The following is a 25,383-nucleotide window of genomic DNA, read 5'->3' on the forward strand; positions in this document are numbered from 1 at the left end:
GGAGAATAGGGCTCTAATCCTTATGTGTGTGTGAAGGTTAGAGAAAGGGGTTCCTCCCCCTTTGCAGGAGATTATCAGGCTTTGCACAGCGCCACAGGAATGCTAGGAATGCAGAGTCGTATCAGCTCAGAGGCCACAGGCTTTCACTGATTGGTTTAAACATCACTGATGGACATGCAGACTCACCAATAAGATGGTGAAGTTCTCCAGGACGCTGTTCATCATGTATTTCTCAGGCAGGTGTTTGAGTTTGTGGATGAAGTTGATCATGTATTCACACATGGGAGACCGACTTATCCGGTAAACAAAGCGGCCGTTCTCAAAGCGAGCGTACTCCGTCTGAGAGGAGAGGTGAGAGGGAGATGAGAGAATGCACAACAAAAAAAACAAAAGTTGAAAAGTATGACTTAAAAAAAAAAAAAATTTTTTTTGAAAGAAGTCTCCTATTCTCACTAAGGCTGTATTTGTTTAATACAGTAAAAAGAGAGAATTCTGATATATTATTACAATTCAAAATATCTTTATTATTATTATTATTTTAATATATATTTTAAAACATAATTTATTCCTGAGATGACAAAGCTTAATTTTCACCATCAATACTCCAGTCTTCAGTGTCACATGATCCTTTAGAAATTATTCTGATATGCTGATTTGCTGCTCAGTTTTTATTAATGATTTTTATTATTATGTTGTATTAATTTTAAAAACAGTTATTAAAACTGCTCAACATTTTTTTTATACATTTATAGACATTTAAACATTATAAATGTCTTTATTGTCATTTATTGTGTTTAATGTGTCCTTGCTAAAAAGTATTCATTTCTTTTTTTTTAAAGTACTTATGGAAAAAATCAAAATAAAGTAAAAAAAAAAAAAAAAGTACTTATGAATGGTAGTGTCTCATGGTTTCCACAAAAATATTTAGCAGCAAAAACTGTTTAGAACTTTGATAAAAATAAGAAATGTTTCTTGAGCAGCAAATCAGTACATTAGAATGATTTCTGAAGGATCATGTGACACTGAAGAATTTCAGTAATGATGCTGAAATTCAGCTTTACAATCAAATAAATAAATTACAAAAGTCTTGACCAAAGTACAGACAACATTTTATTTTTGTACAGGAGACACCATGTGTTTTTTCTGACAAAAATGGTAGAGGTTCTAAAATCACATTATTGATCTCAAAATCTCAACAATGTCTCAAATTGCTCAGATTAAGATACCAAAGTATGCAATTAAAAATACAATTCTCTAAACATTTCTTATCAAATTCTCCCAAGACCATTTTTTTTACTGAGATCTCCATTAAGTGTCCTGAGATATGAAAGAGGAAAACACTTTTTTCTCATTTGAATGGAGCATTAAATGTTCTCACTCTAATATGAGATTAGACTGAGAACATTTAATGTTATGTTAAATGTTAAATCCTGTAGTCAAAACTCAAAAATTCACCTCCACTTTCTCCACAACCTGTTTGCCAAACGAGCAAACTTTTGTGGAGCAGGTGATGGTCATGTTCTCCGGGCTCTCGTACTGACTGGTCACTCCATAGAAGGCCCCGGTTTCATCCTGAATGTTGCAGTTTAAGTCAGCCTATGAACCAATGAGATTGAAGCTTTAATTATCAAATTAATTCAAAAGACATCTATATCAGAACAAATGGATAGATTTACTGACATATAGCGTTCAATACAAAACTGCCATCTAGTGGAGATTGTAAGCACAGCAACAACAAAAAAAAACTACAGTATATGGAAGATTTTCAGGACTTAAATTTCAGTTTGGAGCATCACATACAGTATGGACTACTTTTATAATTACTTTATTGTGTTTTTTGTGTGGACCTTCTGCAATATTTCAGTTTTCAATTTAAGAAAAAAGTCAAGCAGGTTTGGAAGAACATGAGTGTGAGTATATGTTAATTTTCAGATGAACTATCCCTTTAAGACTGCATTATCCTTATACTAAACTACCAATCAAGGCTATTTCTCAATATTAGTCTATTCAAGTATTAACGAAAAGACTGTGTCTAAGGTTAGAAAGAATAGATTAAATAACTTGGAGTAAAAAAGGCACTCAAAAATATTCTGAAAAAGAGCGGAAAAAAGAACAGCTCGCTCTCCGCTCTTTCAGTAAGCTAACACGATTTTCATTACAGAGAAAGCTCAAATATTCATTTCTGGCATACTCTCTTTTCATTAAGACAAGCCTGTTACATTTTCACATCATATTCAAGAGAGGCATTATTGTGCAGATCCAGAGTTTCATTTGAAATTCAGATCCCTCCGTCACTTCAAACGGAATTCGAGCAGCCTCGCTCCGACCACGACGAGGCCCACTTTGTTGGTTGCCGCTAGTTAGCATTTCACAAAATGCATACAATGTTTGAATAGCTATTAGAGGAGCAACCAGGTCATCCAATTGTTTCCCGATATTAAACGGAATAAGTGCGAGCTTTGATCATGGACTCTTCAGCTATGCCGTGCCAAATATAGCAGCGGCGGCCTGGACATGCAAACAGAGACGGCTGTCTTTAAACCTAAAGTGGCCCAGTGTCTTTAGGGAAATGCACAATTATTCATGCATGTAATCACTCGGTGGATAAATATTTGCGTTAAATAGGCAGTTGTATGGGTGGTAAACATGAACTGCGCTCTCATTAGAGTAGAAACCTTGGCACAGGGTGGGCATGCATTACACAGCACTCTACGTACATGTTTGTTTTTAAGCCTAAATAATAATGATGCTAAGTTCTTCCTGGACTAATTGTGAGTTACGATATCTTCTTTTGCAGATAATTGCAGGGTCTGTGAATCACTAAACAGATGCTCGTTCTTTGCCGGGATTCACTCACCCAGAACTTTATGAGAAAGAATGAATTCTGAGGACCCTTGCCAAACAATTCCTTCAGCCCTCCTTTCTTCTCGGGGAATTTGTCGTAAATCTGACGAATATCCACCGACTCGAGCAAGGCATCGTTGTAAGAGTGATTTGTCTGACCGATGTGCACGAAAAGATGCTTGTTATACTGCACAGAAAAAGAAAAAAAAAAACAAAGAAAACATGTTAGAAACAGGAAATCTTCTCAAAATGACTGCAAGTACTTGATTGTTTAGTTTTATAACTAGGGATATCAATCTATTCAATATTGTAAATACATTTATTTCTTGATACGTTGATTAAGTAAGCTAATTAATCATGATTAATCAAATAAACAAATAACAATATTTGGTGAGAAAATCCCCTGCAATGGAGACAATTCACATACATTTCATCATTGTTGCAGACAAGTTATTGAATAGACATGACAAAAAGGTTTATAAAAAAGCCTCAGAGACAAAAAGGTTTATAAATTGTTCATTTATAAAATAAAAAAAAGACAATTTATAAACAATAATCTTTATGCTAATTTATACATACTAATGTTCAGAGTTAAATTGTGTTTGTTCATAATACATTAATGATAATTTATGCAACCTGACAGTTACAGTTAAAGTTACTCTTTAATTCAAATTGTTAGTTTTATATAATTTAACATAAGCATATCACTGGCATACAGCCCACAGCGATAGACTTTTTAATTAGGTTTCTTTAAGAGTCATTCACATTCACAAGTACAACAGTATATAAAAAAATATCAGTATCACTACGATAGTATTTTACTATGGTACAGAAACAATACTTTTTTGTAAGGGTGATAATACCTGAATTGTTACAACAACAAAAATTCACAATTCACTTTCAGTGTATTTTGGAGACATAAAATTGGTTAAACCAATTTATCTGATATTCAAAGAGCAAACAAATTATTTTTCCAAATCAGGAATATATTAAATTGTGAAAAGTAGGCGTTGCATACTAGAATTCATCCTAGAATGTGTGTTTTCAGTCAATTGTAGAGGACTCCTATCTGAAAACACCCACTTTTGACTGGGAGGCTGAAGGTCAATGATGAATCATGCACAATAAGACCAGGAATCTGTATTAAGAAGTAAACGGCTCCATTTTAATTTCAATTTTTATTTTAAGAGTGACATACAGAAGCTACTTACAGAATCTGGATCTCTCTGGTGCTCCAGAAAAGCAGAGAATTCCACAAGCCTGAGTTTCGATGTACCGATAGATCGGCCCTGCCAGGCGGGAACTGAGGGCGCCGGTGCTGTCGCGGGCTCATAACCTACACACACACACACTGAATATTAGCTCTTCTAAACAAAAAGAGTGTTAAATCTGAATGGATACATAAAAAAAAAAAAAGGCAAACGGTGACATACTTGAGATTGTAGTTGTGACAGCTGGCTGGATAGGGTACGCTTGCTGGGCAAATGGCTTAATGCTAAAACAAAGACAAAGGAGAACTAAGAACAGGAAAATGAGCAGTCTAGCGGCACTACATACTGAAGAGATTAAGTGTGTTATACAGCAAAGAAGAAACAAAGCTGCACAAAGTATTCAAACTTGGATTCAACCCATCATTGCCTCTGGAAAGGCTTCCTCTATTGCTGATCCCTCTGAGGGAAAGAGAGAAAGCTGGAAGGGTCAGGGAAAATACAGACATCAAGAAGAAGAGAACGACAATAAAGCAGACAAAACAGAGACAGAAAGAATAAATAAGATTTGCATTTCCTGAAGGAAATACCAGTGCTTGCAAGGAGAGCAAAAGAAACACATACAAGTTAGCAGAGAATAAAAAGGTTCAGAAAATGTTGCAGACAAAGAAGAATGTGAAAAAGAATAAGAAGTTAAAGGCAGAAGAAGGTAAAGCATGAAATTATGAGCAGCCTACCTGAACATTTAGTCTGAACAGTGGGACAGTTAGACTGAACAGTGTGACAGTAAGATTGAACAGCTAGACTGAACAGTGGGACAGTTAGACAGAACAGCTAAACTGAACAGTTAGACTAAACAGTGGGACAGTTAGACTGAACTGTGGGACAGTTAGATTGAACAGCTAGACTGAACAGCTAGACTGAAGAGTGGGACAGTTAGACAGAACAGCTAAACTGAACAGTTAGACTAAACAGTGGGACAGTTAGACTGAACTGTGGGACAGATTGAACAGCTAGACTGAACAGTGGGACAGTTAGACTGAACTGTGGGACAGTTAGATTGAACAGCTAGACTGAACAGTGGGACAGTTACACTGAACAGTGTTACAGTTAAACTAAACAGTGGGACAGTTAGATTGAACAGTGTTACAGTTAAACTAAACAGTGGGGCAGTTAGATTGAACAGTTAGACTGAACAGTAGGACAGTTAGACTGAACAGTGGGACAGTTAGACTGAACAGTTAGACTGAACAGTGGGACAGTTAGACTGAACAGTAGGACAGTTAGACTGAACAGTAGGACAGTTAGACTGAACAGTTAGACTGAACAGTGGGACAGTTAGACTGAACAGTGGGACAGTTAGACTGAACAGCTAAACTGAACAGTTAGACTAAACAGTGGGACAGTTTGACTGAACAGCTAAACTGAAGAGTTAGACTAAACAGTGGGACAGTTAGACTGAACTGTGGGACAGTTAGATTGAACAGCTAAACTGAACAGTTAGACTAAACAGTGGAACAGTTTGACTGAACTGTGGGACAGTTAGATTGAACAGCTAAACTGAACAGTTAGACTAAACAGTGGGACAGTTAGATTAAACAGCTAGACTTAACAGTGGGACAGTTAGACTGAACAGTGGGACAGTTAGATTAAACAGCTAGACTGAACAGTGGGACAGTTAGACAGAACAGCTAAACTGAACAGTTAGACTAAACAGTGGGACAGTTTGACTGAACTGTGGGACAGTTAGATTGAACAGCTAAACTGAACAGTTAGACTAAACAGTGGGACAGTTAGATTGAACAGCTAGACTGAACAGTGGGACAGTTACACTGAACAGTGTTACAGTTAAACTAAACAGTGGGACAGTTAGATTGAACAGTGTTACAGTTAAACTAAACAGTGGGGCAGTTAGATTGAACAGTTAGACTGAACAGTAGGACAGTTAGACTGAACAGTTAGACTAAACAGAGGTAGAAAGAGGTACAGTAGGTGAAGAAGCAGCAGCAGCAGAAAAAGAATGTTTGATGTGCCTTACATGAACTGTAATACGAGGAATAGCTTTAGTGGGACAATGGTAGCAAAACTTCTAGAGATACTCACTCTTGTGAGGATCCAGGCTGGCCCGTGGATATCATGCCCTGCCAAAACTAGAGAATAAGATAAATAAATAGACAACAAAACACAGGCTATCCACACGCACACACACCGTCTGTGCACTCTAGATACACGAGTTATCACATTGCCATTGAAAAACGAGGTGTACTATGTGCCATGTAGTCTAGTTATCTTGAGTGTGGCATTAGTGGGCTTATCTGATGAAGGCAGGTGATGGGGCACAGCTCTGAGGGTGTGTAATGGGATTGGACCCGGTGGCCAGCCGTGTGGCTGAAGTAAGTGTACTGATAGGTGGGTGCCAGAGGGTGGTCTTACCCCTGCTGCTCCAGGGAAGGCAGGACGCGGGATGCCCGGAAGACCCAGTTTGTTGTGGATGGCTGTTGCAGAGACGATCTGAGCCGAGGACATGGAGGCCATACTCTGAAGAGCTTTGTCCTTCACGCTCTGATCCTTTAATAGCATTTACAAAAGAAATTAAAACTCATAAACGGATGGACACGGTGAGCTAGGGGTTCAACTGTTTCTGCACAAAAACACGGTTCGTTACACATGTTTGTACCATGATTCATCTCATGTCTTACAAGTCTGGGAGACTGAGACCAGTGTAAATGCTTGCTTCTTGAATTGTTTTCTAATTTATTACAAAAATGTACTGGTCAAAAGTTTGGAATAAATAAGATTTTTAATGTTTTTGAACGTTTTTTATGCTCACCAAGGCTGCATTCATATGATCCAAAATACACTGTAATAATAATAAATAAATACACCGTAAAAACAGTAATACTGTGAAATTCTATTACAATTTAAAAGAACGGTTTTCAATTTGAATATAATTTAAATGTAATATATTCCTGTGATGGCAAAGCTGAAATTTCAGCAGCATTATAATCAGAAATGTTTCTTGAGCAGCAAATCAGCATATTAGAATGATTTCTGAAGGATCATGTGACACTGAAGACTGAAGTAATGATGTTTTAAGGAATCAATTACATTAAAACATTAAAATAGAAAACAGTTCTTTTAAATTGTAATAATATTTCCCAATATTACTGATTTAACTGTATTTTTGAACAGACAAACAAATATATAAAAGACTTATTTGAAAAACATTAAAAAAATCAAAGTAATTATTCCAAACTTTTGACCGGTAATGAAAGTACATATTATCGGCCTAGCAATTGGAGTGAAAATCTAATTGAAAAATACAACGCAATATTATTATTTTTCTTTCCACTTAAATTGTTAGGTTAATAAAATGATATATATTTTTTTAAATAAATTAGAACATGCAATAAAACTATGAATCCAATACAGTGATGTTCACTGCGATAACAGTAAAACAGGTCATCCTGCAATAATGTCACTGAGAGTTAATATTTGCGATGTAGTGGTCTTAATTAATTATCACAAACAATAAAAGAGTTCAAATATTTCTATATTTACTGGATGAAAACTGTGACCACAGAACCGTGGTACAAACCGAACCGTGAGACATTGGAAACCATCACCCCCCTACAGTGAACACAGAACATGGGAATATAAAGCAGCCCACGCGCTCACACACAGATCCACAGATAAGAAAGCATGTTAAAAGATCCTTCAGAGCTATAAAGCCGTTGATCTTAAGAGGAATGTGCTAGCACTAAAGACGGAAAGTCTGAAAAGAGCGAAAGCCTCCAGCGCAGAGAACGGGAGATTATAATGTTTAATATCGAGTGCAGAGTGAATGAGAAGTGAATTTAATGTTATGTATTATCTTGCAGCTCCTACATTTCTAATAAACTGCATTGTGTCAGTCGGGAACAAGGTTTAAGTAATGTTAACTTTCTTTTTTTTTGCTGTGTGTAATGTTCTCATTTTAAAAGCTCCAATCAAGGTCACCAAACTGAGCTGAAACAGAACAGATGAACGCATTAGAGAAAAGTGCCTGAAGGACATCACTTTCTCCTTTACACATCCTCCTTGTTATTTTCACAAGGAGGCTAAAGACGATTTCTGAATATAGAGTTTAAATAACTCAAGGAATGTCTGTGCATAGACACATTTCTAAAACAGTTAATTTAATTAACGGAGCTAAAGTGTGTATGCCTATTTTCTACAAAGGCAAACATTCCATGTGCTTATTGTATAGTGTGCATGGCCATATATCAGGATGGAAGTCCTGCCACTGATCATGTTAAACAGCCAGTAAATTGGAGCAGAACTGCATTGAAAAGAGTGAAAAGTGGGCATAAGCAGAGGATGAACATGCTGGGAGTCATGGCTCACGTATGAGAGAGTGAGAGCTGGCTTAGAGAGAGGCAGAGAGACTCAGAGCTCAAGCAAGTGTTTAGCAGCTGCTATACAGTGACGGCGACACGTCGATGCACAGTCAAGAGCACTGAGGACTCGTACTTACCATGCTTGTCACCTAAATGCAAACAAACAAGGTTACATCGTCAATTTTCAATTTGCACTTTTTGACAAGTTAATTCAAACAATTTATGAGTGTGCTGAGAGACTAGTGACAAGTTCACAGATTTATAGATCCCATTCACAGATTAATTCCTGCTGAAAGACCAGCATAAATTGTGTTTTGGATGTCAGGATTATCAAGTAGTTTAATATGGTTAGACAGATTCCACCAAGCTTCACCAGCTAACACCGTGTTCACACCAGCCTGGTATAGCATGTTGCGACACGCAAATATAGACTGCTTCAAATAAAATCAACGGAGCTGCATAATTTTGACATGGTGCACTATGGTAATTTTATCCTTCCTTTCCGTCTAAAATGGAAGGATTTTATTTACAAATTTCATAACATGAATTGATGACTATTAAATATATTTCTGTCATGACAACTCTCTGAGAGATTTGCATGGTAATTGAGATTTATGGTAATAGAGATTGGCATGGTAATGGGTATGGCAATGTTAATGTATTTGGTATTGGCGGAATAGACTTGCTACTGTGAATACATTCACAGACACTGCTGTGAGCATGTAAGACATGCTGCTGCTGCTGCACACGTAACATACATGAAATAACCCCCATAGCAGATATATACAGGTGGAGCTGGGGAAGGTGGAGGGTTTCAGAAAACTTTAGACTGCTAACAGCAATGTTGAATGTTGAGCCGCAGCTAATTGGCCGCTGAAGCAACAGCAACTTATTTTTGATAAGATTAAGTAGGAAACAAATAAACCAATTTTATTTAAAAGTCTAAACTTAGGGTGCGTTTCCAAAAAAGCATCGTTAGCCAACTATGGTTGCATATTCCATCGTTATTCAACAATTCCGAAACCACAGTCCCAACGAACATTCGCAAAAAGCATCGCAAACTTGTGTGGTTGAATATACAGCTCTCGTCCTGTGCTTAGACGCATATAGTTTCTTGTTGTTAAGACATGCAGACTTACATAGTTCATGCTTTTGGGCACAATAAGCAAGCTAACATGACATCCATATTTTTCAATCAATTTATATATATATTAGCGTGTCAATAATCAGTGCCGTTCATGTGTATGACGTTAGAGGGATCCCACAATGAATCAATAAAGCAAAATGGCAGGGATCAAAAATAGTGAAGTGTATGTCAATTAAATACTGCATGTTAACATGATTAAAAAAAAATCACGGCTTTTTGTTTTTTGTGTAAATTAACTCTAATATGACATTATCACTACACCATCTGTGCATGATATCTATATGATATTGTTGAACCAACTTGGCTCAAACGACAGAGGTGCAACCATGTTACTACAGTTTTGGGAAACAGTCGTGACTAGCTATAGTCAATTTCTCTAATGATGCATCATGCCATAACGGTAGTTAAGCAGCGAGTTGAACGAAGCAATTTAAGTCGCCATCAGCTGGTGAACAGGGTGCTGACCAGTATAGAACTAGTTCTAACCATCATAAACTAGAATTGAAACTGATGCTGGTCTTTTCATCAGAGATGTAACACAATGACTGAATAAATGTCATTTTTATTTGATACATGTGATTTGAGTGATATCCTCCCCGTGATATGCTAAGCCCTCTGAAGTCACACTGCACATGCTAATAGTAAAACCAGGATTAAGGAGTCAGTGTGAGTGCTGGTCAAGCAGATGAACTACAGAAAGCATCTTTAGGAAAGATTTATAGCTGATAATATGGCAGTTTGAGATTACTGTGGCTAGGGTTTCATTACAGACCAGCTCAAAGAGGGGCACCATAATGACAGTCATTTCAGTCAACATGTCTCAGATAAGAGCACACTGGGCAGGTTTACTATAATGCTACGCTGCAAATGGCAGGAGGGAGCTCAAATTCTTCCCTGCTCCTGATTTCTAATTTGCTTTAGATGAGAGTAGACAGAGACCCATACAAAAGCTGGCTGTTTTTACTCAGGCAGACGCCAGTGTCCCTGAAAGACCAGCCATTCATGGCGGAAATGCACACAGACGCTCCACTAGGCACACACAGACGCACACACATACACTCGCACACAAATGGGGGAGTCATTAATCTATCTGAGTAAACTGGGAACTGTGGAAAAGTGTGCTGGTCAAAAGGAGTTAGTCATCACCTCACAAAAAGAAAGAGAACGAAACAGAAGGAGATAGAGAAGTCAGACCAACCTCAAGGTCTTTTCAGTAAACACAGACATTAGGAAATGACCCTTGCAGATGTATCTTAAATGACAGGTCAATTTATTATCAGATTATCCCTTCCACAAAAGGCCCCTTTTTTTTCTGTAAGCCGCAGCCTTTGTGGACGAGATGCATTTGATGTAAGGTGATTATATGCAGCACACTTTGCTGTTTATATGGCTGGATCACACAGGGGGGGTGTTTAGAAATGGTAGGAGAGAATGTGGTGGTGGTGGGTGGGATGATTTCAGTAGTTTCATTAATGCAGCATGAGGAAAGCGTTTGACGGCCAGTGGGTTATTGAAAAAAAAGCCAAGAGAAAGAGCGAGAAGAGAGGGGAACGCCACAAAAAGCATCTGAGCGACGGCCCTAATGGCCAGACTTCTTGTGCAGAGCGTTTTGGGAAGAACAGATGACCTCATTAAACTTCAGAAGAGATAAAGGCAAAGCAGCGCTGGTTTTACTCTAGACTGTGCTCTTCCTGTAGTCATGTGGCCGCTCGTGTTGTTTAAGCAGTGACCAGAATCCAGCTGAACTCTGACCTCCGGCTCTCAGCCACTCTCACCAGCTGAAGCTTACTGCCAGCATGAGACACTCCACACACACACACACACACACACACACACACACATGCAAACACGACACAGAGAAATGCATTCATGCGACCAGCAAAGTGCATTGTGCTTTTGAGGCTTTGTTTTGTCATACAATGGTTTTCAAATGTGTACATCTTTAAAGCAGTTCTCTCTCTCATTCTGGTTTAATTTGCAGAGGCAACTGTAAGCCATTCGAAGGTTGATTTCCGGAAAATGTAAACACGGTGACAGTCGCTATCAAAACATCCTGAATCATTGACAGTAACACTGACTCAACCAATGGTGTTAGTTTGGAGAGAGGGGCAAGATGTTTTCCTGACCAACGGCAGATAGCGGAACTGTTTAGGAGATCTTAGGAACTTTAGGGTATTTTTACACAACAGCAATGTAGTAAAAACTAAAAATGATCTGTGAAAACGATTAAAAACGCTGTGTTCTGCTGCCAGGCCAGTAGATGGCGATGTCACTTAGTAAAGAAACACTACGCGCCAACAGACTGAACACGTAATGTTCATGCGCATGACGTCACCGGTTTCACAAAATCACGTTTTTGTAGTTTACGCTGAGACGATAATGCTATTGTTTTCAAAAACTTGCACTGAAAAGTTTGCGTTTTCAGGCCCCCAAAACGCCGTTGTCGTGTAAATGAAAGGCCAAAATGCATAAAAAGTTTTCCATTTTTAGTTGAAAACAGCCTTAGATTATTTTCACAATTGTGCAATTCTTTTTATTCTGTGACACTAGCAGCACAGATTACAAACTTCACTTTTCATATTAAACTTATTGTAGTTGGTCACAAATTAGAGATGTTAAAAATTCAGTGAACTTAAAGTAAATAATATCCGGACTGGTTAGTAAAAAAAACATGCACAGATAATCCGAGGTTTTTATATGCGTTTATTATAATGCATGTGGAGCTCTTATAATGTAATAAATGCTTATTTATAAATAAATAAAAATCCATTTAGTCATTTTATACCTACCATAAATATATTTTATAGAATATTTACCACTAAGATGGAACCTAAAGATTTAGTTTTTGAACTTCTAAAATTACAGGGATAGAAAACTGGGATTTACAAAACCTCAGTTCCAAGCCAGTGAGCAGCACAATTTACTGCATTATGGAACAAACTTAATAGTTGCCTTTTCTCTCCAGAGCTATTGAAGTTCACATTCATATTAATTTCCAAAGCATATGCCTCTTTTCAGGTTTGCGGCATGTGCCAACCGTTCCTACCACTCCTATATTTAACCAGGGGTCGGCGTGGGACCTGTAGCGTTAGACTCAGAGCACACGCACTTCGCGGTCAGTGAAACACAGAGGAGAAGACGGCCACTGATGAGCATGAAAGGAGGAACGCACATCGGGGACGGAGTACAGGCGTTGAATTATGTATGTTAAACAGGCCGTCACATGCGAGGGATCTAGGTTACAGGAATTAGAGCAACAAGGCATTCACAGGAAACAGGAAGTGAGACGCATGGCAACCACAAGCCCAAAAGCAGAAAAGCGCATACCTTTAGCTTGGAATGAAATTCACGAGATTTCCTTCTGGCAAGAACCTGAATGTGACTAGACACCTGCGGGGTAGGGGAGGGGAGGAAAACAAAGGAACAGCCTGTAACCATGGCGATGAAAAGCCCCCCTGCAACTGGGCAGAGCCAGACGTACCTTGATGGCAGCTTGGATTTCTCGAACTTTCTTTCTTGCTAAGACCTGTATGTGACTAGACACCTCCGTTTTTCAAAACAAAACAAGAAAAGCAAAAAGAAAAGAAAGCAATCAAGAATTACAGACATTTTTAACAAGTCAAACATTTGAGGACGGCAGCCCAGCGCACCGGCCCGCTCACCTCCTCATTTAAGTGAGCTGATTAAGGAGTATGCAGGCTTCTTAAGCACATTAAGACAGAGCAGATGTGATCTTCTGTGTACAGAATGAGAATGGCCACGTCTAGTATTCTTCGGGGAGGGTAATGCGAGGGCCCCGGGGCCCTTTAACCGCTGCTCTGCATATTCCACCAAGTCAGAGTTCTGTTTGTGAATTATGTACTAATGGTGTATTAATAGTGCCGCGAGGTGGGAGGTTGTGTGATGTTGTAATGAGGCTCTGCTCCGAGGGGTTACGTGGAGAGCGTTCCTCGTCTTAATCAGGCCAATCACGCACAAGTGGCTTTTGAGCGGGCCTCGCGCCTCGACGCGGAGTATTAATGAGGTCGCCGGTCTCCGGAGGCCCGCCGCTCTCAACTCTCGCGGCAAAGTCACATTTACACATATCTCAGCAGCACAAGTGCTCCTTTGACCTTTCCAAATTAATTACAACAATCACTTCAATGGTTCAGGCTTTGCCAAATGAAATTACAATGGGATTGTTGTGATGTTTCAGCGTTCGGGTCGATTTCTGGGCTTTTCACTTTGCTGGGAATTTTTTGAAGTGTCAACCAGATTTTTTTAAATAATATTGTCCGCATAGGTTTGTGCCATTTCTTCCATTATAAATCGTTAGGAAATCACTTTATGTAAATGCACGTTTTGGGTTAAACACGATGTTAGGTCTGTCAACACAATTTGGGTCATGCTGCCGATTACAAAAGCTAATTATTACAATTCAGCCCTCGGTTTGTAAATCCAAATGTAAAAAGTGTTCACTGCACTTTGCACTTTTCAAACTACTAATTGTAGGAAATGGGCTTTACCAGGTGTACAGGGTGGTCACTTATAGACAACGGTCATTATTCAAATATATTAGGCTAAAGGCCCCGATATACTTCAAGCGAAATCGAAGACCGGACTGATGTGACGTCATTTTCGAACAAAATCAGGCCGAAACGAAGTTAACAAATGAAACATAATTGTAAATTACTATCAATATTTGATTGCTGAATGCAGTAATTGATCAATCAGAATCAATTATTTTAGCGAGTTATATGAGTGAATTTATCAAACATCATCATTCAATGCAATGTAAGGCTTTGGGTGGATAGGGAACGAGGCAACTGTTTAATTATGTTATTTATAACAGTGTGATAATTGTAAGAGATATTCTGCAAATGTAGTGGTTTACTGTAACCAACTGAGGGATCAGAGAGCGGCCTAGACACTACATAACCTGGAATATTGACATATCTCATTTAAAACAAGAGGATGTCGTGTATCATGTTCCCTGTCTGCTGTATCTGATAAGAGCTTTGAGACATGGCCCTCGAAGCACAGCCCACTGAAGTGTTAAAGCTGCACCAACACGTACAGATCACCATGACAAATTACACTACAGTCAAATGGAGAAACAGATTCATGGATTTAAACAGACATTTCAGTTCTGAACAGGTCATCATTAAAATTGTGTTAGCAAATGTGTGAGTGAATGTGTCTTGACAATAGCTGTAGTTCAGTGGCGTGTTCTCATACAGCTGAATGAAACATCTGCCGGCTGAGCCCAGCGTTCAGGGTCTGTCTCTTCAACAATCGCATTAGCGTTCTTGCGCCCAGCCTGATCATGCTGCAAAGCTCCATGCTTCTTCATGAGTGGCTATGTGTGTGTGTGTGCGCGTGCACGGGGGTACAACCTCATGTATGTGTGTGAGAGTAGGGGTGGGCAATAAAGAAACACCTCAGCCTAGACGCACAGAAAGAACAACAGGTGTCCCTCAAATGCCTGTTTCACTCCACAAGGCCAAAGCAGCACATATATTCTCAGTGTTCTGAAAGTTTTCATATATTTATAACACAATCACAAAATGTGATCGCAAACATTCATTGTTTGAAAAGCACATCTTGGCTTTTCAAGGCACACATAATATCTATTCAGTAAATCTTACTGAATACAGATATCTTCAATAGTTCACAGCTACAGTTAGGCGTTTTGGTCAAGTTGTCAATTTTATAATATTTTAATATACTTTTATATACAAATTAACATAGTAATATATTTATTTTAGTGCTGTAAATATTTTAAAAAAAGCAGTTAATCATAGCATATTTTTTCTGTAATTAATTGTGATTAATCGCACCTAGCATTAAAGTTTTTCATATATTTTTATATTGTAATAATGTAGAAACAACATAAAGAGAGTAGCCTAAATTTTCAATATTTGTTTAATGGCAAATTTTTATGAACGAAGGCATCACTGATATCAATGTCTCTATGAAATTGTTTCCCTCAATTTTAGCCAATAATTATAGCCATTCAGCATTACTGTATAATTGGAAGCTATAATTTTAGTTATTAGGCTTTATACAACTTTTCATTTATGTGAACTTTAAACAATCTTCACATAAACCCATTATAATAATAAATGTCACATTTACCTGTGCCCTTCAATATATCAGGACTCTTTTTTTTTTTTTTTTTGCTAGATTTAACAGGTATGATATATAGCCTACAGAAATTGAATAAAGTTATCAAACACTTCACAGTCTTCACTGAGAAAATTATTCATCCTTATTAAAGCAACAAAAGTTATTCAGTCAAGAGCAGTGAGTGTTTTTCTCTTTTTCTTTGATTAACATTAATGAGGTTTATTAGGCTGCTGTCACTTTAAGAGCTGAAGCACATGACGCAGATCTGACACGCATCCCATTTTCTCACAACTCTACATTCATTTAAGACTTCATTTAACTCATTTAAGACTGTGCTTGCGAGGATACTCTCTTTTGTGTCTTATCGAGCTGGAATGGTTTAAAAGCATCTGCATGAATAAGAGCGTGATCATATAATGCAACGCTGCCAAAATATGACAGGAAATATGTTGCGTTAAACTGAAAAAATGAATTGCATGCTCTAATTCTGACAGGACTAAATATTATATATATATTCTAATAATATGATATCATCAGAGCCGGACAGTAACAGAGTACATTTACTTGAGTACAGTACTTAAGTACAATTTTGAGGGATCTGTACTTTACTCGAGTATCATTTTTGGGGAGTACTCATGACTTTACTCAAGTACATTTTAGAGGCAAATATTGTACTCTTTACTCCACTACATTTCTATCCATAACCGTGAGTACCCGTTACTGCTTCAAAAAAAAAAAAAATAGGAAAAAAGATAAATCTCGGAAACCCTCAATTTGTTGTTTCCCTCTCAAACGTGATTGGATTGTGCAGGCGCCACTGATTGGGACAGCCTATCAGCAATCACCTTCAGCTTTCCGCCAAAGTCAACTCCATGGTCAGATTTAGATAAGAGACAAAACCATGGACGAAACAATGGATGAAGACGCAGCAGGTCCATCCCGGGAATGTGCTAACTCGTGGCCCCACCTTGCCAGACTGTTTCAATTTTCTGAACAAGTTAATGATAGTTTTCGCTTCAAGTGTTTGCTGTGTTTACCAATGTAAGCACTGTGGCAGTAGTAATGCAATATTTAGAAAATGTACTCTTGTACTCTTGATACTCAAGTACTTTTAAAAACAAGTACTTCAGTACTTTTACTTAAGTAGACATCTGACTGTAGTACTTTTACTTGTACTTGAGTAAAATTTAGCAAGGGGTATCTGTACTTTTACTCAAGTAATGAAGCTGTGTACTCTGTCCGCCTCTGGATATCATGACATCAATTTTAAGGATCCCATAATATGCATTTTTTCCTTATATCGCCCACCCCTAAGTGGATGTCTTTATTGTGTGAGCTGTAAGTTCTCTCTCTGCAGAAGCTCGGATAGCAGGCACATTCAACAGGACTGGCCTTCCCCCATTTAGTGGCATGCATGCAAGACCACGGATTCTCTTACCTGTTTCCGTGTCCTTGTCTTCCCAGTTCTGAGTTTAATGTATCTGGCAATCAACTCATTCCGACCTAGGGAAAGACAAAAGATGAGATGTGTTAATGTCAAATGTGTGGAGATGTAATGCTGTAAATTCAATTACCCAAATCAAAGCAGAAATGCGAGCCAATGAGCCAAAATTTCTACCACCTCAGTTGTTCCCACTATGTCAGCGACATGTAACAATCTTTAGCCCAGCGAATAAACAAACACGCCTAATTTAAATGAAAACTTGGCTGCGAGTGCCATTACCATGAAAATAGCCCAGCAAATCTACAGCTTTTCAGTGTAATCTAATTTATTCCCAATTTCTTCAAAGCCTCATGCTATGAAAAGAAACAGATCCAGACATTCATATGGTTACAGCACGTAATGACAGAGAACATATTCATTTAACACACTACTGTTCTCACTAAATAATAATTAAAGCATGGTTTTGTAGTGATCTCCAATTAATGGCAGCTCTACACATTCTTGCGCCCTCGGCACTGCTCTAATTACTGATGCAAGGCACAATGACCCCTGCTTAGCCTTTTCATATGTTAATAACATACCGCCACCCCAAAACTATTACGCAAATTATAGGTAAGGAGCCACTCTAATTATGTGTCCAGCTGTAGCCAACGGTTGCCATAGAGCCCCTTTTTTTTTTAATTCAGGGCCATGTACTAAAACTAGCTTTTTAAACAGGCAACCGCAAAATTGATGTAGCTACAATTTACCACGTGTCCACCCAATTTACGTTGGAACAACAATAAACTGTATTTTCCACAAAATATAATTAGCATAAAGTAAAAAGAATCGAACACATGTATATGTGAATATACACACACACACACCCATAGATGCAGAAAATCCCACTTTATGTATGAAATTTGCATAGCATTTGGAGGCTATTATGTGGATAAAAGATGGAAATAGGGGTGTAACAATATATCGTGCCACAATATATCGCAATGTAAAAATGCAACAATACGTATCGTGGATAGTTCACCCAAAATAAAAAAAATGCAAGTTTTCAGAGTTTTAGTGTCAGCGCTACATTAAACTGCTATATATAATGTTGATTATAATGTATAATAATGCAATGGGGGAATATTTTTGTGGGTCCTGATAATGCCAAATGTCTTATGTTACCTGTAAAAAGTGGCCTACATCTATTTTAAATATATCTACTCAGTGAAAGAGTGCAAGCATATTCGTCTAAAATAATTCTGTATTTTCAGCTTCTATAAAAATTATATTTTTATTCTGGTGTCACCATTGTCCTTGGGTTACAAGCACCAAGTCCAAGCCTATTCATTTAAACCCACAATGTAATATCAAAGTTAGCATTTTAGCATCAACAGTACATTTTTTGTTAACCTTTTGTCATATGTCTTGGAGTATCGCAATAATATCGTATCGTGAGTTCAGTATCGTGATATGTATCGAATCAGGACATGAGGGTATCGTTACACCCCTAGACGGAAATCCTCTCGATTTTGAACAGGAATTCTGTCCCCCCTTGAAATTCCCTCCCTGGACTCAGTCCCCCCTGAGTCCAGCCTTTTATTAATTTTTTCTGGCCTCTGATTAGCAGGGAATGGGAATGACCTGAACACAGCGAGACTTGAACTCATAAAAGCCATATGAACACCACCGCTCAACATGTAGCTAACAACCAGGCCATGGCTCCATCAAAGCACATGCTAAAATTAAAGGTAGACTTGTCGAGGGAAAGAAAAGATGAGTTGAGGAGGTGAGGCAGCAGATGTGTTCTGGGTGTGGAGTGGGGTGACTGGCCATGGCGGAGGCTGGGCTGAGGTCTGTTGTTTGTGAAATGGGCACACACTGAGATGGCAAAGCCGCATCATCCACCTGCTGTGCGCTGGGCTCGCCGTGTTCAGGTGGGATGGGTAATCTCCTGAGCTTCTGCTATTAGGCACACCTGTCGTGTGAAAGGGAATCTCTTTCTCACTCACCTCCTCTCTCTGACATACCAGTAATTTGCTTTTCTCTCAGTAAAATCCTCACGAGTTTTAAAACCATTGGGAACCATAAAGAGTGAATCGGACCTGCTGATATCAGGGTTTTTTTTGCACGTCCTGTCTGCGTTTTTAGAGAGCCCCGCACATGACATGCAGGAAAAAACATCCACGAATTAACAGTTCGTTCCCATGACTTACTAATACATCAGCACGTTTTACTAAATCATACGCACAAAATAATTATTATTTCCCTCGTTTTACTAAATCGTGGCCACCTTGTAATAATGTGTTCCCAGTTCCCTCATGTTGATTTAACTAAAACAAGTGATTTACTAAACTAAAGGAACAAATTATTATAGTGTGCACGTGATTTTAAAACAAGGGAACAAATTAGTGAATCATGGCCATGATTTACTAAAACGAGAGAACGAATTCATAATTCTTGGCTATATGTCCGCATGTCATGTGCAGGGCTCCATTTGTTTTAGCACTCAACTGACTAAATGATTTATGCAAATGAGGTAATGACACAAACATGCCAACAAAATCAGTGCTGACCATCATTTGTATGCCGCTATTCCCAATCTTTCTGGCTAGTTATGAGAAGGTGCTGAAGACTAACACAATCTGTTATACTTTACTGGGACTGTACTGCATCACCATACCTGAGTAGTCTATTTTAAATAAATAGATAAAAATGCTTGTCTTCGATCAATACATTTTTTAAATAAATGTCTCTTTTCCTGTTTTTTTGCATTAAGTTAATTGCACCAGAAAAAAAAAAAGCTAGAGATCTGAATAAGGTGCAATTTAAAATAATAATAATTATAACAAGCCTAATTTACATCAGGTCTGTTTCGCTGAAAAAGATGACAGTGACTTCATTTGAATACTCATACCTTGGGTCAAACTGGACTGCAGTTGATTAGTGAATAAGAAGGTTTTTAGACTTGAATAATAGCACATAAATCGGTTTATAAATGTGCCCTAAATTTTCTACACAAACACTTTGCATAAAGTCGCATTGTGACGTACATCCGAGGGCAATGGATTATTGGGGGGGGATGTAAGGTTTTATTAATTGGTTGTTGACTATTGAGATGTGGGCGTTGCACTCAAAAGTGGAGGTAGATGAACCTGAGCTTGTAAGGAGCGGGGTTTAAGTGGATTAAATGATTGGAGAAGTCCTGCATATGTCACAAGGGAGAAGTCTGTCATTCTCACCAGAAGATCCAGTTATCAAATTTTGATTAAACAGTATGAGGTCAAAACATAAAAAAATAAAAATAAAATTAAAACATATACATGGATTAATCGTTCACAATAAGATGCATTTAGAACATAGAAGAATTTTAATTTCATGCCAACTAGACCCAGAAGAGAAAGCCCCAATCAGGCACTGATTTCTTTTAAAGTCCAAACTCTGGAATTACCCACAAACCATGTACATGTGTTGCTAGCAATTTGTGAGATGTCTACATGATAAAAATAAAAACTCCCTCTACAAAGGCCTTGTCCTAACAGGTGTGTAGCGCTCCCCAACATAGCCTGAAGCCAATGAGTGTGCGATTCCAACATGCGTGCTTGATGCATGTGTGGGCTGAATGGACGGACAGCTCTCTTTCTTCACGTAGGCCTTTCTGTTAAGGCTATAACAACGGCGGGAGATCATGTGACCTCCAGGACAAATAAATAGCATCTGGGGATTTTCAGTTCAAGCCCACCTCCTCAGCATGCCAACACTGTAATCTCTCCCAGATGAAGCCAGGGCCTCGCCACTTTCAATAATTCACACACTGTGTACACATAACATGACAATAAGGGCATTCATGCAGACGCCTGATTCCTAGATCAAAGCTCACAAACGGCCAGCTGTAAGCATGCTTACTGCTGAATAATTCATTCTTTTCACCGCCTTGAAAAAACCCCTGCTCAGCGGGACTTGGGCAGCCAGCTTTCTTTCCTGTGTTAGCCGTGCAAAACAACGTTGGCAGAAAGAAAGTCAAAAAAGAGGGTAAGGACACACTGGAGGTCCGGAAACCCCAGGTGACAAGCTGCCCCCCACGACATTAATAAGAAAAAAATAAATACATTGCATTTTTAAAGTAATATGTGTTACAGTTTTATTCTAAAAGACTGTGAACAGGTGCCCTGCATGTGATTGGACTGTGAAACCCCAATTTGCCAAAGAAACTCGTATTGTTGTTATTTTGTGATTTGACAATTCAACGAGAATATCTATGAATGATAACAATAAAAGTTTTTTAACAGTAGATCATTCAAATTTCAATATATATTTTACAGCTTTGGGCTGTTTAAGTTAGTTCAGTTAACAAAAGTTTTAACTGACTTTTTACAAAACTGGTGAAATCAATCAATAAAAGTCTTTGAAATGACATAAAAACTGAATCTGACATTCTTTGCTTTGTGTGAACAGGTCCATATGAATGTACCAATTCGATTTAAAGTCTTGTCCATGGTGCATATTCATGGGGAATATATTCATTCAGCAGTGTGGTGTACACGAGGAGGAGGACGGCAGGGCAGGGGGTGGGAACAGGGAGGATGTGAACTCTTGAAAGAGTTCTCCAGATGTCAGTCAAAACAGTAGGGAAAGGATTAGGTATTTATGGTCTGACTAAAAAGCAGAGTACAGAGCAAGAAGAAATCCGTCCTCTCAAGGAAAAGCCTTTCCTTAATTTCAAAGACAGTAGAGTCCATATCAATAGTTCCTAAAACAGCAGAAGCCACTCAGTGGGGCCTGCCGGTACCCCTCTTTCTAGGATTGTCCCCCAGCTGACTCTTCATTCAATTAGGAATGCATCTCCGCCCTTTGCGCCAACTCCCTCAGAGGAAAGGGGAGCGGACTCCCTCCCCACTCCCTACTGAGAACTGTCAGCACTCCCACCTCAATTTAGACACTAACTCATCCTCCCCTGCTCAGACTCCTCAGATATGCACCGACAGACTCTGGCCATTGAAGGCTTTCTCTGAATAGGGTGTGTCTTTGATAGCTGCACAGTCTGGAGTCGAGGTGTGACTGTAGCTGGACGTAGCTAAGCCAGAGAACAATTAACAGTCTTGGTACGAGGGTTCACCCTCTCAATACATTCATCCATCCCTTGGTTCCTGCATCCCCTTTTTAAACTGATGAGGTTTACACAGCTGCTGCTTTGCTCCCCCATGACTCCCCACTGCAGCCCACTTTACCACACATTCACTCTCACCTTACAATGCTGCATCACACTTTTTTTTTTAATTTGGATGAGGTTTCATTACCTCAACTGGGCTGCTCTCAAACAACTTGGCACAACATTTCCTCAGTGTTTTATGGCTGTTTCTCAGTATTGCCAAAACACCCTAGCAGCAGTGAACTTTCAAATTACTAATCACCATTAATGTGTCAAGACTCAATATCTTATCTCAGCCCACAACGACATCCCTCATCTTAAAAATTTATATCAAACGTGCCTTGTACATTGTCTACTTTGCGTAATTACCTCTCGACTGCAAGAAAAGACCAGTGGACCATAAAGCTCTGCTGAAAGAAACAGTTGGTCCAAGCTGATCGTATATCCTCATTAGATGGTCCAGCTGGCTAGGGCAACATTAATTTAAAACTGCAGAATTCAGTTATGTCCAAACAATTAACATTGAGCACCTTAAAGGGACATTGTGTAGGAATTTCTCCCATCTAGCGGTGAAATTGTATTTTGCATTCAAACAAATAATGCTCTCCAGCGCCTCGCTTTTTCAAATGCGTGTTGCATCTACGGTAGCCGTTATGTACCAAAAAGCTATGACAGGATGTCTTATAATAGCACTTCATCGAGTTTTCCTTCGGGTGAACTGGTTTGTTATTTCAAACAAACTGAAACTTGACACAACGAACAAACGAATGTTACAGTTTTGAACAAACAAAACTTACAACCTTGTTTTTAGGGCCTTCTCTACTTTACTCAATAGCTGCTATTCATCAAAGAGCCTGTTTAACTTTTAACTATAAATGTTCTACTGTCTATATAATAAAGTACACAACCAAGCAATGAAAAAAAGCTTGTAATTAAGACCGTAACATTGACTTACCTGTCGAGAAGAAAGCAGACAACTTCAGCATCTCTTTTGAAAGCTTTCTCAATTGCATTAGCATTAGCAATCCCGACATTAACCCTTGTTTTTTGTAATCTCCGGTCACGTTTCCTTTCACGGTCTATGTTGGACTTTTTCGACGACGAGGACTCCTTATCCTGTGACTCACCATATGTATGGACTCCTCCATTATAAATAACCGTACAGTGCATCCTTTTAAACTTGCCGGGGCAGTGACAAGCGTCTCTCACTGCTCTGCTCCTCCGCTTCTGCTGGTTTCAGTCACGTGACGCTGGCTCTGAACGAAAACGCGTTGTGGAAACGCGTTGGCCTAGTACTTTTTGTCCCTCTCTGCTATTATAGTTTTTCAAGATGGCGGAACTACATGGAAGCCTCCGTGGACCTACCCGCCCCATCTATATAAAGATAATAAATTCTTCGTTTATGAGGATAAGTCAGATAATTAGCAGAGGTATTTGTACACCATTGAGGACATATTTATGAATAAAAATATTGATTTTAGATAATAAAATACCTAAAAACCTACACATTGTCCCTTTAAGCAGTTAACGACAGGTCCAACCCAGCACTCATTAGCTAGTTGATCAACGGGACCAACTACTAACTAGACCATCTTGGTCAAGCTGGTTAGAGTTTGTACACCACATTGGACCAGCTGCTATGCTCCAAAAACCAGCTTTTCTGCCTTAAACTGATATGACCCGGTTACTACAGCAGGGTGAAGCAACACGCGTAAACTCCGAACTCCTCACAGTTTAACTGGGGTAAAACCATCACCAGCCCTTACATTGGTATCCCCTGTGCCCTTCAAAGCCCTCTGCAGAAGTTTCAAGCATGTCTAGATGATTGATTAACTGGACTATTAACTGTTGGAACTAGTTTTGACCTGGTAGATCAAATTGATCAAGCTGGTTAAAGCTGGTAGACCACCTTGGAACAGCAACAAATCAGTTTTCATGTCCCAGAAATAAGCTTGACCACTTTTAGTTGGTGTGAGCAGTGTTTTTCTCGCATGTGGCACACCTCCTTACAGGTCTAACTAGGATAAAACCATCACCAGCCCTTACATTAGCATTCTCTCAGCCTTGGAACAAGTTCAATCTGGTCAAGATGATTGATTAACTAACTGGACTAGCATTTGGTGGACTTGCTGTTGACCTGGTAGACCATCTTAATCAAGCTGGTTAGAGATGGTAGACCACCTTGGAACAGCAAAACAACAGCTGTCCCAAAAAATGAATCTGAACACCTTAGGCCGGTATGAGCTATTCTTTTACATTCTAGCAACATGTGGCACACCTCCTTACAGGTCTAACTAGGATAAAACCATCACCAGCCCTTACATTAGCATTCTCTCAGCCTTGGAACAAGTTCAATCTGGTTAAGATGATTGATTGATTAACTAACTGGACTAGCATTTGGTGGACTTGCTGTTGACCTGGTAGACCATCTTAATCAAGCTGGTTAGAGATGGTAGACCACCTTGGAACAGCAAAACAACAGCTGTCCCAAAAATGAATTTGAACACCTTAGGCCGGTATGAGCTATTCTTTTACATTCTAGCAACATGTGGCAGTGTCCTCCTCCTTAAAGGTCTAACTGGGATGAAACCATCAACACCAGCCCTTCCATTAGCATCCTCTCAGCCCCTCACAGACAGCACTCCACAGGAGCCAAAGAGCCTCTGCAGCAGGAGTGTGTTATATCATTTAAAAAGACAGCATAAAATTGCCATTGATTCCACACCGAGGGGGTGAAGCAAATAAAGCCCCATCATCCTTCCTGCCAGCATGTCATAGCAAAGATGATTTAATCAAAGAAAAATCCTGCAGCTCGGCTCAGACCCCATGCCATAAACATTGTCCTCATTTATAGTTATAGCATATTAAAGCCTTTTAATGGCTTTGGTTATGTTCTTTGATTGCTAAAAACACATCACATTTTTTTCTCAGAGCATTTTAAAGCACTCATTTCCTGTTGTACCACATTTGTTTAACGCAGGCCTGACCGCACTCACATCTGGCCAGTTGGACAACGATGAAATCAGTGGATGCTGGACCGTGGCCATACAGTCAGTCAGCAGCGAGAGATTTCTCACATAAAAGCTCACTTCAATGGCTTCACCCCATCCAAATCTAGCATTAAT

General features: G+C 38.9%; 1 protein-coding gene across 7 annotated transcripts in view; it reads right to left on the reverse strand.

Annotated features, from left to right (window-relative positions):
* tead1b (TEA domain family member 1b) overlaps positions 1–25,383 on the reverse strand; it is a 74,155-nt gene that overhangs the window by 5,010 nt on the left and 43,762 nt on the right. For 3 of the 7 annotated variants that reach the window (XM_084404237.1, XM_084404236.1, XM_084404235.1), the window contains 11 exons: positions 17,125–17,189; positions 13,060–13,122; positions 12,906–12,968; positions 8,569–8,580; positions 6,486–6,620; positions 6,156–6,202; positions 4,278–4,339; positions 4,056–4,180; positions 2,858–3,031; positions 1,456–1,596; positions 187–339 (listed from right to left, as the gene is read on the reverse strand). In XM_084404237.1, coding sequence (XP_084260363.1) covers positions 187–339; positions 1,456–1,596; positions 2,858–3,031; positions 4,056–4,180; positions 4,278–4,339; positions 6,156–6,202; positions 6,486–6,620; positions 8,569–8,580; positions 12,906–12,968; positions 13,060–13,122; positions 17,125–17,189 — 1,040 coding nt within the window. The remainder of the gene's footprint in view (positions 1–186; positions 340–1,455; positions 1,597–2,857; positions 3,032–4,055; positions 4,181–4,277; positions 4,340–6,155; positions 6,203–6,485; positions 6,621–8,568; positions 8,581–12,905; positions 12,969–13,059; positions 13,123–17,124; positions 17,190–25,383) is intronic. The other 4 variants (XM_084404238.1, XM_084404239.1, XM_084404240.1 and 1 more) reach the window with 4 other exon arrangements.

Source organism: Rutilus rutilus, assembly GCF_951802725.1.
Source record: "Rutilus rutilus genome assembly, chromosome: 3".
In the NCBI taxonomy this organism is placed as follows: Eukaryota; Metazoa; Chordata; class Actinopteri; order Cypriniformes; family Leuciscidae; genus Rutilus; species Rutilus rutilus.